A 13,635-nucleotide genomic window follows, 5' to 3' on the forward strand; every position below is an offset into this window, starting at 1 on the left:
TTTATTATGTTTTATTTTTATTATTTTATTATTTTCTTTCCACGTGACTTTACCGAAAGAACCAAGAAGACAAATAGTTTAGTTCAACGAGTGGTGCCGCGTGATAAGCCACTTCGTTGAGCTATCATTTGTGGCCAGGTCGCTTCTGAAAAAGAGCTGTACAAAGATCAGTGGCGCTTACCTGGTAAAGTGCATATTCCTTAACGTGATCCACAACGGTTCCAATCGGCTACGTTGGTCTCATAACATGCCGCGAACATTTTAATAAAGTAATACAGGTTTTCAATCTATGAATCGACACATTATTTACATGCCAAGTAAATACGTGTGTGGTAGGCAGACACAAAAAATCAAAAATAATTACGCGTCTGTGTGACAGAAATAAAATGGTATATTCTAAGTAATACATCGCTTCTGCTATTTAAAAAACCAGCGGTTTGCCCAAAACGTAAGCTTGCCAGATGCTCAGATAATCATTGACAAACAACACACAACAGCAACTGTCAAATGCTCGGCTCACACCGTCTTAAACGTTCGCATTCTTATACATTTTTAAGACAAGGTTTATCAACAATAATCCGACGCGGCACGGCATTTTTGTACACCTGCAGCTTTTGGCCCATTACCGCTATTTGAGTCGCGTCCACCCGCCCTACCACGAGGTGAAGAGACTTCACGCAGAGAGAGAGAGAGGGGGGCCGGTCCACGCACCAAAGCGCCCCTCCACGGCCTTCTCCTTTAAACCCACGGCGTAACCGGCCTCTTGAACACTGGGCACTGTTACACAACACGGTGCTGATGGGCCCCCCTGCCCCTGCGTCTGCGTTGGTGGCTAACTGTAAAAAAAAAGGTTAGTCTGACGTGTTGCTTTAAATATAGGAGACGGCGCCCGATACAATCTTCCATAAGCGAGACCACAGGCTGGGCCCGTGGTAAGCGGTGGGAGTGGGGTGGGGGGTAGCCCTTCAAAAAATTTGTGCCGGTGCGGATTGTGCAGGGCTCGCACTGGGTCATGGTGCAGGGCGGTGGTGGCTCGCCACCGGTTATAGACGGTACATCGAGAGCAAACGGTGGAATTGGCGGACGCCGATGGTGCGGATAAAGAAATAAAGAAATAAATGCAAAACGTGCTGAGAAAAGATTGGTGTTTTTGAGGAGCCAGGCCCCTCTAGGGTTAAACCTCGTGCAAATTATGAGAAGTTTTTTTTTTTCATTTAACGCACGTTATTCCGAACGTGTCACTTTGAACGTAATTGGACAAAATAAAGGAAAACAATCCCCCTAAATCAACTTAATTTAAAGCCTTAAAATTCATTTATAGAACATTACATTAATTATGACCAAGCAATTTTTGTTAATATGTATCTTTAACGATGTGCGCGAGGCATTAACAACGGCACTCGAAACACTGGAAGTGGCGTACCAGTGAGTGACAAGGAGGAAAGTTTAACAACACATCATTATGGTGTTATATCAGGTCCATGTGTTAGAGATGGAGATAATAGATGATTATATATAGAATGTAATTTTTTTCCCCCCCCAGCAAGTATTAAGCAGTGTTTTGAAAAGCGTGCACCATTACATTAATTACACAGCCAATTAAGGATGTCTTACCAGGCTCCGTTGGGGATATTAACTCTTTCGCTGCCTCCGCCCAGGCTGAGTAGCTGCCTTCCTTTTCGCTGGCTTCGTAGTCGTCCCCACAGTCGTCTTCCTCCTCCTCCTCGCCGTCGCATCCGTTGTCCTGCATCTCGCCCGTGGGGCTCTCGCCACCTGTAAGGTCCGGGCTGGACTGCCTATCGAGCGGATCCTGGAATAAGCAGTCCAGTCCTTGGGCGGAGATCCGGTTTTCCTCATCCTCCTCCTCCTCCTCCTCCCCCACCTCCTCCTCGACTGACTGCCGAGGAAGAGGACCGCCGGTCCCGTTTTCGAAATGCATCATTGCTGTGAAATAATGACGACAAAAAAAAACGTTTTAAAAGCGTAAGGCGTCGATTTATCTCGAACGTGACATGCAACACAAAGGTAGGACACGTATTTTTCCGCTGGGTTTGTTCTCCTTTAGCCGTCAAAAAATGACCCAACATCTCAAACAAAGCCTCGTGTTAATTAAAGTCACTTCCATTGGATGCATTGAGAATGCGTGTAGGTTTTTTTTTAGTTTTTTTAATGGCATTATGCATCCATACAGTTATGTCAATTAAATGCATATTTCGTGACAGATAATTTCACTGCATGACAGTGTTGGCTTCACTTATTTTTCGATACGTAACGCTCGCAAACCGATGCGTTCACCCACTTTCTGTTCTCAAGCACGGACCGGCCGACGAGGTGGCTCGGTATTCTGGGAAAAAAGGGACGCGGCTGAGAGTGACGTGTCACAAACGTTGACGGACTTCATTCAAGAAGGGCTCCGTTACTTTGTTTGTGGAAAAAGCCACTTTTCCACCACATTTTTTAGGAAAAAATCAACAAATATTGGTAGAATAGTTTTTTGGGGGGTTAAAAAAAAACAATGTTGCTCTGGGTTTTTTTGTGTGTGTTCCAATTATTGGTGGAAATTACCTTTCCACAACAACAACAAAAAGTAAATCTCTTGTGTGCACAAGTCAGCCAAGTATGCAAAGATTTAAACTTCCTCCTGCCAACTTGAATTATCATAGTATTTTTGTAACCGTGTGAATGCTGCCATGGTGTTATGGTTAGCACACTGGACGCGGCAGTTGAAACAATGATGCAAGTTTTCCTGAATCTCCACCGCCTCTGTCCACCCAGCAGCATAAATGGGTGCACTTGCCGTTAGCTGACTGGCAGGCCGAGTGCGGTGGGGTCAAGTGTGGGTTACTCTTACCTCTTCCAAAACATCTTGCCTCGCGTGGAAGAGTAGGTAAAAGAAAGGCCCTCTAAAGCTCCCTCTAAGAGGGGAGTTTTATTCTGACAGCAGTGACGTAGCCAAGCAATTACAGGGCTGCACCACCTCTTTTAACCTTTTCCACCACTTCCAATAATCAGAGGTGTGGACTCGAGTCATGTGACTTGGACTCGAGTCAGACTCGAGTCATGAATTTGATGACTTGCGACTCGACTTGGACTTGCATAACAATGACTTTGTCCCACCTATGAGATGTGGACTCGAGTCATGTGACTTGGACTCGAGTCAGACTCGAGTCATGAATTTGATGACTTGCGACTCGACTTGGACTTGCATAACAATGACTTTGTCCCACCTCTGCCAATAATACCCAACAACACAAATGGGTCTGATCTTAAGCCTTGGTAACACGAGTCCACATTTTTGGATCTTGGCCTAAGAGTCTCCCACGAGCAATTCATGAGGATGGAGTCGACGCCGATCTCCACTGAATGGCATCGATAGCGAAACGGCGTCGTTCGGCCAGCGAGAATTCATGGTTCCGTCGCTGGCCGGAGTGGAAGGAAAGAGGGCATCTACTTTGCGATGTGAGGATATGTGACCCTGTATGAGATTTATAAAGCACTGAAATGGCTGCGGCGGTCAATCCATAGAACTTTTACCTTGTTCCATATTCACGGCTTAAATTCTCACTTAATATTTTCCGCAACGCTGGTAGGCTGGATTATTGGCCCAAGGCACGAGCACTCGAGTACAAGGTTACGGCTGTCCATAGTAATCCTATATTATCGTACCATATATTCCTATGAGCCTATGAACAGGTTTATGATAATTATGAGTGCTAAATAAGGACAACTGGATGTGGAGTGCCAGCACTGACTACATTGATGGTAACTGCTGTTAAAAGTGATTTATTGCTCAAATGAGCACTCTGGAAGTGCTCATCACCCTTTTTAGGGAAGCGAGCCACCAGAAGTGGAAATTCCACACTTCTGTGGCAGGAGTGCGAAATGGTGGGTGAATATATCGATTGGACAAATGCTGTTTGACCTCCCCACAAAATATAAATAATAATTGTCGTATCACGTCGTTCATGCAAAACTGCATCAAGACAACAGCAACAACAACAAAAGTGGTAGTCATTTTATCGACCACACAGGGATGATGGACCGAGTCAACCTCCAAGCAGGAGTTCAACGCACGGCCGTCCGACTGCGCGCCGCTTGCCATCCTGCGCAAACACGACGGACTTGGACATTTGAAAAGGCCGTCGTGGGCTGCAGCAGCACTTCAGCCACTACGATCCGGTGGGATCTTTGACTCACGTGTGGAGCCACTTCTTTGTTTTTAGTTTCGTGTCGTCTATTTATTTCTTCTTCTTCTTTTTCTTCCCTTTCATCACTAATTTCGTCCCAAGTTGTGATGTCAGAGTCAAGTCAGAAGGCGAAGCAGCGGCTCCGAGGGGTGTCAGCCGCTCGTTCTGTTGCCCACGGGCAACTACCCTCTGCATCTCTCTCTCGCTCACCGCACGATCATTAATTCAGTGTAAATAATGGTTTTCTTCACCTCCATCATCCACCACACGCTAACAAACATTGCCCTCGCGGTAGGGGAGGTCCAAATTAAGGACGGGGGGAAGAGAGATATAGCGGACAACGGGGGGGGGGGGGGGGGGGGGTGATGCAGTCGGTTTTTTGGCGGTGTGGCGGTGCACTCATCAACGATCGCAAACGGAGACCGCGAACATTTTTCGGTGAACCTCGCTCGCTACGGACCGCTTTAGTGTGGGCAGGGGGCGCGCCACGTGTCCGTGACCTTGATTCGACGCAGCGGAGACACACAGAACCCCCCCCCCCGCCGCCCCCCAACTCAAAGCCAAAATCGTGTGAGCTAGACAAGATCATGCCGCGGGAGCGCATTTTGTCGCCCGCGCGGAACAACGCGGGATTTTTTTCCATCGACGGGCGTGATCGATCCGACGTCGGATTCGCGCGAGCACATGCGCCGTGGGGGCGATCGCGGTGCGTCGACTGAAATCGTCGATGAGCGTTGACGTTTAAACTTGCCGATGCACGGCGTCGAAGGGTCTCGCGTCCGGGAATCGGGGAAGCGTTCATTTATTGATATTAAAAGCCGCGCTGCGCGTGGCGCGGCGGTTCAGCGGTTAGCGCACCGCGCCATAAATGAACCTGATGACCTGCGTTAAATTGCCAGTCAGGGGCTAACGCTAGCGGTGAACGATTTCTGAACCGCTGGGGATATAAGAATGGGCTCACACGACTCTCTCCAGCCACAAGATGCCGCTATATTCACCCAAATGTTATTGTTTTCACAAAATGGAATCGTGACCCTGAATTGTGTGAATTCATTCAATAGTAATGCCATATTATCTATATATGTATATACACGTATACACATACACACATATATAGAGCTGTCGAAAATGAAAATGTATAAGTCCAGGCAGGATACCTGTTCATCGGTACAGCAGTCAACGTCCACTGTAGTGTCCTCCTCCAGAATATGAGCAATTGCTCGAGGTTTAAAAATGCTCCAAAGTGTCGGTAAACACGTGTTTGGTGCTCGGAGGAGTGTGTGTACGGCATACCGTCGCATACCCGGCCCATTGCGACCCCTGTATAAACACATGATGAAAAAATTAACCCGTAAAAACTAAGTTTTTCACTATAAATCCTTTATATGCGTGGCGGCTAGAGTCCTCTCGTTCTCTGGCTTGAGATGGCTGCCACCTATGGGTCAGATGATTGCCTGCCACCATTAAGCAATTGGTAATTAAATATAATTTATTTTTTCCTAAAAAGTGTAAAATTTTGGAAAAAAATTTTCACGAAAATAAATTGTCACGCACAACGAGTCTGTGTGCAAAATGTCAGCTCGATTGGATCACGGGAAGTGGGTTAAAAAACGACCGAAAGATTTACACGGTCGTAAGCGCGCAAGCAAGCAAGCAAGTGAACTTAATATAAAGGATTTAAAAAATGACAAAGATCCCTCCGTAAAGCCTTGACAGAATTTTGGGGTAGGTGCTATTTTCCCGGCACTGCACAGGCCGGCACCACGCCCGGCCGCTTTGTCACCGGAGTGGCGATGTTTTACACACCCCCACCAGATACTCATTTGAGGCTGAGTCGACATAGCGGAGGCCCAGGATCCGGTTCAGATAATCGTCACTGGTGTTGGTCGTGAGCAGGAATCGAACGTGGCTCTCTGGATTCAAAGCGCAGCGTGCCAACCAATACACTACTGCTCCCCACATATGTGTGTGTGCATATACATGCACATATATATGCCTGATAAGTACAACACTGATGAATGTAATATGTTGGCTATAGTGGCGCAATTTTTTAAATCACTATCAGCTGCCTAAGCCTCTCAGACGGAGAGGGAGACGCTGAAAGGCGACCAGGAATCAGTGTGCGTGACGCGTGGCACACAAACCCTTCACCGTGTGCACGTCGACAAAAAACATTGTTCCCTTCGTGGCCACAGTAGATTCCATTCGCCTTTGATATTTTTAAACTCGGGTCTCACCTCCACGTGCGGTTGGCTACGTACGGTGCGAAAGAAGAATTTCAACGTGCGTGCGTGCGACACATAAACCCCCAAAACACACGCGCGCGTTACGTACATGCGCGTACCGAAATCAACACGCACAGAGAGTGACAATTGGCGTCCGGCCGATGAGAGGTGGAAACGATTCACGCGCAGTCGCGGAGTGGATCGCTACGTGGCGAGGTGGCTGCTACTCCAGGAGGCCTTTGTCCAGCAGTGGATTGACCATGGTTCTAGATTTGAAGCTTTCGTGACTGCAAGGATTCATATTCTTAGTTCTTTCGGTAAAGTCACGTAGGTAAAAAATGAAATTAAAATTAATAAATGCAATTAAAATTAATAAAAAATTAATGAATAAAAAATCACGACGTTTCGGAGGCAACACAGCAAATCTGGCTATGACGGTCCCACCTGATGACGGAGAATTGTGTTGCCTCCGAAACGTCGTGATTTTTATTTTATTTTTATTAATTTCATTTTTTACCTACGTGACTTTACCGAAAGTACTAAGAATATTGACCATGGTTGATGATGATCACGGCGAAAAGACGTCTTATTTGATCTCTTCCACCCTATCTTTCTGCTTTGAAGAAGGGCCTTTAACCAATACGTCGTCCGTGATCATTTTTCTCTCTCCTTCGCTGCGGCGTAATTGTAATTCGCTTTTTAAATCCTTTATATTAAGTTCACTTGCTTGCGCGCTTACGACCGTGCAAATCTTTCGGTCGTTTTTTAACCCACTTCCCGTGATCCAATCGAGCTGACATTTTGCACACAGACTCGTTGTGCATGACAATTTATGTTCGTGAAAATTTTTTTCCCAAATTTTACACTTTTTAGAAAAAAATAAATTATATTTAATTACCAATTGCTTAATGGTGGCAGGAAATCATCTGACCCATAGGTGGCAGCCATCTCAAGCCAGAGGACGAGAGGACTCTAGCCGCCACGCATATAAAGGATTTATAGTGAAAAACTTTGTTTTTTACGGGTTAATTTTATTCCTCTCCCTTCTTGGCCAGCACTTTGTTTGTTCACCCGTTGTGGCGTACAGCGTAGCGTCAGTATCTTGCGGTAAGGGCGCTCCATAAAATGGCATGTATTGCTATCAGTACGTTATGGGTGTGTTTGTTATCCGCGCTGGTGTGCCACTGCCGACGCAGGTTATCACGCGCGATTTGTTTTCGCTCGCTCGAAAATAGTGCACACACGGTCGCTCGACACCGATGCCGCCGTTCCCAGAATGTGACCAATCGTTTGGTCAGTGACGTTGGCTCGTGGTGTGCCCGTGAGCGCGCACGCGTGTGTGTGTGTGCGTGTGTTTGTGCATGTGTAGGGGAGCAGTAGCGTAGCGGTTAGCGCGCTACGATACGAACCCGGCGGCCCGAGTTCGATTCCCGCTCACGGCCAACACCGGTGATGAGTGTCTGAACCGGTATTGGGCACCCTCTAGGTCGACTCAGCCTCAAATGAGTACCTGGTGCGGTGTGTAAACTTCGCTACTGGGGAGACAAAGGCGGCCGGGCGTGGTGCCGGCCACCCACTCCCTCGTGTGCCGGTGCCGGCCTTCATAGGTACTCGCTAACAGCACTTGCCCCAACAGTCTGCACAGGCTATATGGGGGGATCTTCGTGCGTACGAGGACGCACGTGTGTGTTGATTCGTATTTTTTCGCGGGGCGCTCGCCATCAAAACAGCACGACGGCAAACTGCGCTGGCGCGGAAAACTCCGATAAGGGCACCCGGCGGCGCCGCCGCTTTAACCGCTAAACAGATTTCTGAAAAATTTACATTCATAGGTGCACCGTGTTACCCGAGAAAGCACGCAGAAAATCGCAATAGTGCTTGAGTGATGAAATAGATTTGAGCGTTTTTCGTGCTGGTTGCGATGCTCTATAATGCGTAAACGTTTTTTTTGTTTAGTTTTCCCGCAATTGTATCGCTGGTTTGCGCCGTCGGCGTCGCGTCATTCGGATCGCTGAAGAGGGCAGTGCGATCCTTCGTGTTAAGGGAGTGACCCCCATGGAAGCGGATATCACAGAGCTACCGCTGAGAAACCTTTGAATGACCCCTGGTCCACACAGTGGTGGGGGAGCACTTTCCCACCCACTCTGCGTATGAGAGCAGTGCACATTGGTATGACACTCAAATCGATATTTAAATTCTCAGAGCTTGAAATTTAGCCAAATGAAATGGAAAATTGGTTCTCCATACGTTGCATTTTTGTTAACCTGTGCGCAGTCAACAGTGACCGGGCTGAGACTCGCAACACGACCGGTAGCCATTCGTGGGAGGCATATGCTGGTGTGCCGAGCGAGCAAACGTTTCTCGAGTCGTTTTAACCCCCCGGGATCAGATCTGGTCCGAAATTAAGTCCCGATTTGTCACGTTTTAATCACGCCACTGGCATCGATTACAAGAGGGGGTGGGGGGGGAGCAGTGTTCTCATGCCGGACACCCAGCGGTGACTTCATGGTGGCATGCCCTGGTAAAGGGAGTGGCTTGGCAATGAGAACCGCTGAGCTCGGACAAGAGTTTGACGAGTGCCGAACTCACTCACCTGTTGCAGGAGCTAAACAGCGGCTGCATTTATATATACGTTTGTATTACTAAGTGGTGGAGTGGTGGCACAGTGGTTTAGCGTATATTTGAAGCCGGTGGCCTGAGTTTGAATTCCCCAGCCATGGCAAAGAGCAGTGTGGCGAGTGGTATTTGACTCTTTTTGCTGTTGTTGTTGCAGTTTGTTTTGTCAATTCACTGCTGAATTAAGCCCTCACTGTGCCATATCCGTCGTGAGTGGGTAGTTTTGACCATACTTCATGCTGGACAGCATGAGTTGGTAAAGAAGAGAGATGCACCAGGAATGGTTCTGGGTTGAAGTATCACTTGCCAATGATGTTAGGCTGTCACCTGAGAATGACACACGTTGCCAGGCGAATAGAGCCTTTGTGCTAACCACGGTGCCATCGCTCTCCACCCAGACAAATATAACTTGAAACGTGCTGAAACTATTTAGCTTTTTCGCTTTCAGTATACGTATAAAATGCTTTCATTAAGTTGGCGCTTTAATAGATTTTTTTTTACTTGCTTGGTATTTACACTGCCAGGTAGAGAGACATGCACAGCAAGGGTTTGCAGATTGTGTTGGGCTCTAACTGAATATTTATGGTTTAAGCATCCCTACGTATGGGATTCCTTTTTACAATCGAGTCCCACAATGAGAGGTGATAATCTACTTTTGACATTATTTTATTAATTGCTAAACGAATTCTTATTAAAAAAAATACACCCGAGATAAAGTACAAGGCGCGGCCCTGTAATTAACTGGCCCATGTCATTGCTGGAGGAAGGGCCTCCTCTCGAATTCCTCTCGAAGGGGGACAATTTGGACGATTCTTCCATGCTGGCCGTGGCCTGGAATCGAACTTAGGTTGCCGGTTTCGTAGCATAGTGCGCTAACCACTGTGCCACTACTCCACCCACATGGATGTATTATGAAGAAATTATGTTTGTAGTTTCATTTTGGCAGGACTACAAATTGAGCATTGCAATAAAAAATGGGGGGGGGGGGGGGGGAGGAGAAATCAATGTTATCGCCTACCTTGTTAACACCTTTTCATCTGTTGGAATATATTTTAAGGAATTTTTAATTGGTTTATTTCACCATTCACGAGCGGTGAATGCTAGTGGGCAGCCCGTCCTGTGATGAGCTAGAGGGCCACAAACGTGTGGCCCATCCTACAGACAAGGTGCAATATTTGTGGTTTGTTCGTACAAAATAACGTTGAGGAATTGTCAAAGACTTTCCAACTTGTAGTATTGAGACTGGAACTGAAAACCCGCCCTTAAAAATAATGATAATCACATTTAGTTTTATACAGCGTGAACAACCAGGCTAATACCCGACTTGACACATCTCTGTAGGCAGTGGGCGTAGCGTGCTTGGCATGGGCATCCCTGTTTAATTTGCTCCCTCTTCAGAGTATTTGGCTGCTATACATTGCCACGTGATGATAAGCCACTTCGTCGGGTTATCATTTGTGATAGCCAGGCCGCTTCTGAAAAAGAGCTATATAGCTCAGTGGGGCTTTACCTGGTAAAATATGTTTTTTTTTATATAATTTAGTTTCTTCCGAGCCGGGGACCCGGGACCCTTCAGGCGCGTGAGCTCCTCGCCCGCCGACCCCCGGCGCAGCTGCTGCGTCCACGTCCACTGACTGCCTCCAGAATATTCTATCAAGTTGAGGTGTGAAATTCAGGCGTTTTTGCAAAGTTGCGCCAGGGAGCTCATTATTGAAATTGTGTTTTTTGTTTTGTTTTACCAAAACAAAAGAGGAAGGTCAAAATGACCCTGCGCGTTTACGATTGGACGGCGTGAAAACACTTCTGAAATGGGGTGGCTTTGGGAGTTTGGCGCGTGGGTTGTTGTTATTATACGGGCCGGGCATCGGGAACAAGAAAGAGTTGGGCCGTCAGGGTCGAGGCCGAGAAGGTGACGATCTGTGGGGCGGTGGACTGGCAGAGCCGGGGTGGGGTGAGCAGTGAGGCTGGTGGCAGAGAGAGAGAGAGAGGAGGCGGCGGCTGGGGGGGGGGAATGGATGGCGTGGGTGATAAATGTCGGTTTGTGAGCGGGCGGACGATGGGTTAGGGATACGGCGGAGTGGGGGGGGCATTGTGGCGTTCGTGGGATGCGGGGGTGGATGGGAATTGGCTGGGGAGAGTTGCGGGGGGGGGGAGAGTGGCTGAGCGGGCGAGCGAGGGCAGGCGTGGATCGGGGCAGGAGTGTGCCATGGCGAACCGCGAGCGCGGTTGCGCCAAATCGCGCCGGCCCATCGCAGCAACAAGTGGCAATCTACGTTTTTTTGAGGCTTTAGAAAAAAAATGTTTTTCTTTCAAATTATACCACATTGGCTACGACCATGGGAACCAAACTCGCGCTGACATGCTTCGGGGGTTTGCTTTAAAAGAAAACCATTAAGGAAACTATAGATATTTAATATTTATATATGTTGCACAAAGAACACCGTTCCGTTATTAGTATTGCCAAATGGGTGTTAACACACTGTACCTCCGAGCAGTGATTAGTTTTATTCTTGAAACGCCGCTCGTGTTTTTATTCGTGCGTACAAAAAAAAAAGTTTAGTTGAAACGTTCAATGCCCGATTAATATTTATTTTGAATTACTTACAAAAATAATTAAGTGAGATTGCATGTTTGGATCAGTACCGCCGGAAGGCTGTCGTTTATATGCGCGGCAGTTGTTTTTGTGCATTTGGATGTTAACAGGCGCACACAAGACTATTGCACAATATACAAGTTGGAGCTAAATCTATTTTGTCAAAGCCAGAACACATCTCGCCCAAACAATTACGGCGCTGTAACGCTAATCTTGGGAGCAGCCAAAACTAAAAATGTGAAAGCAGGCAACATTGGTATTGCATCAATGGGGTTGTGTTTGGGGATGGACTTAAAATAAAATGTACGTCTGTGGGAAACCACAGACGGTAGGGAACAGTACAACAGCGTTGCATTGTACTGCTATTGCCAGCCATGGAGAAATAGTAGAAATTACATGTTCCTATGGCAAGGGTCAGTTCCTGCATGGGACGATGCCAATTAGCAAAACACCTGATTCTGTTCATAGAAAGGCGGAGGTCTTCTTGGTTCTTTCGGTAAAGTCACGTACAAGGGAGATAAAACAAAACATAATAAAATAATTCTCACGACGTTTCGGCCACAACGCAAGCAGCCGTCCTCAGGTGAAGAACAGGTCTGTCGGAAAGACAGCGTCTGAATGAACACCACCAAGCTTGGCAGTGTATATTTAAGCTGGGTTAGGGGGGGAAGAGCGCCTTGACAAAGGAATTTGCATATCAAGGCGGAGGTCAGTCCACGACATAGTGACCACGGCACTCGAGACTGAAAGTTTTCCCCTTACCTTGGGTTTATTGTACTCTTGCCACATTGAGTGGATGGGTTAGAAGACATCCCCCTCCCACCAAACGTTGAGCCAATTGCATTACTAAAGTGTACTGTGTTGGCGTGCCATCTTATACATCACGATCGAATAATTAGAATTATTTGTGAATGTATTTAGTTTTATTTGCCACTTCAAGCGGCAACAACACAATCCCAATAGATGACGTGCATTCGAACTAAATTGCCTACGATCATATCACACTAAATACACCGGATCTCGTGATATCTCGGAAAGCTAAGCAGGCTGCAGGCTGGTTTATATCTTGGCGGGTGACCAAATACGGCATGCCGGGTGACATAGGCGTGGGGCCACAAAAGTGTTGCTGTCGCCTGTATTTAACGAGGCGAGGAAATTAACCCAATTTAAGAACACGATTTGTTTAAAAGAAAAATACATTTAATTTGAACAAATGTAGGCGCTGCCAGTAGGTGGCAGTGCTGAGTGCTACCCCCTCGTATGCCCGGTGGGTTTTTTTTAATCCGCGTTCTCCTACCAAAACGAAGGCTAAAAACTGTTCATCGACGGCATTGACCAAGCATCGCCAAATAAAACACCGCCTACGCGACGCAACTTAAAAAAAAAATCATCTGCGGAACTGTCACCGATTCTTTCGAAGCATGTCGCGAAGGGCGCGTGAAAAAGAAAAAACCCTCCACAAATAACTTTGCTTCGTCACCTTGAGTCCACCCGTGCAAATAGACCTGCTCGGCCTATTATTCCCTCGGCTGGTGCGGTTTATTGATCAATATTTCCAGGCACCGTGCGCGTATGTATTTTGTTGTGTCTGCCGTTTGTTTTTGTTTTGTCCACGGGCAATGCTGACCGTCGGGAAGGGGTCAAAGGGGAGGGGGTGGGCATTCGGTTGATATGGAAGCCCACAGTCCGAGATGTCTGAAACCGATTGCGGTTCACGCTATAAACTAATTTGGCGATTGAAAAAAAATAATTCTCAACTGCGCGTCACGCTGCTTGATTTCGCAAAATGATTTTGAAAATGTATTTTCGCTCACAATTAAAAAAAAACCGAACTTTTCTTGGGGAAACGTAAAAATTGTAATAAAAAATTGATCGTTTGCGACGAATGTGAGCGATGGCGCACACATAGGTGGGGCTGGGTGCCAATCGCGACAGATCGGTTCGCGTCGGAAATGTTTGTAACGGTTCTTCGCCGATCGTGAAAATATAAATAAAGATTTATTTATTAATTTTA

At 47.0% G+C, this 13,635-nt stretch overlaps 1 protein-coding gene across 1 annotated transcript in view; it reads right to left on the minus strand.

Annotated features, from left to right (window-relative positions):
• Window positions 1–13,635, minus strand: part of LOC144943487 (zinc finger E-box-binding homeobox 2-like) — a 98,147-nt gene that overhangs the window by 31,505 nt on the left and 53,007 nt on the right. The window contains exon 2 of the mRNA XM_078870973.1: window positions 1,615–1,944. Within this exon, the coding sequence (XP_078727099.1) occupies window positions 1,615–1,944 (330 nt within the window). The remainder of the gene's footprint in view (window positions 1–1,614; window positions 1,945–13,635) is intronic.

Source organism: Lampetra fluviatilis, chromosome 31, assembly GCF_964198595.1.
Source record: "Lampetra fluviatilis chromosome 31, kcLamFluv1.1, whole genome shotgun sequence".
Lineage (NCBI taxonomy): Eukaryota > Metazoa > Chordata > Hyperoartia > Petromyzontiformes > Petromyzontidae > Lampetra > Lampetra fluviatilis.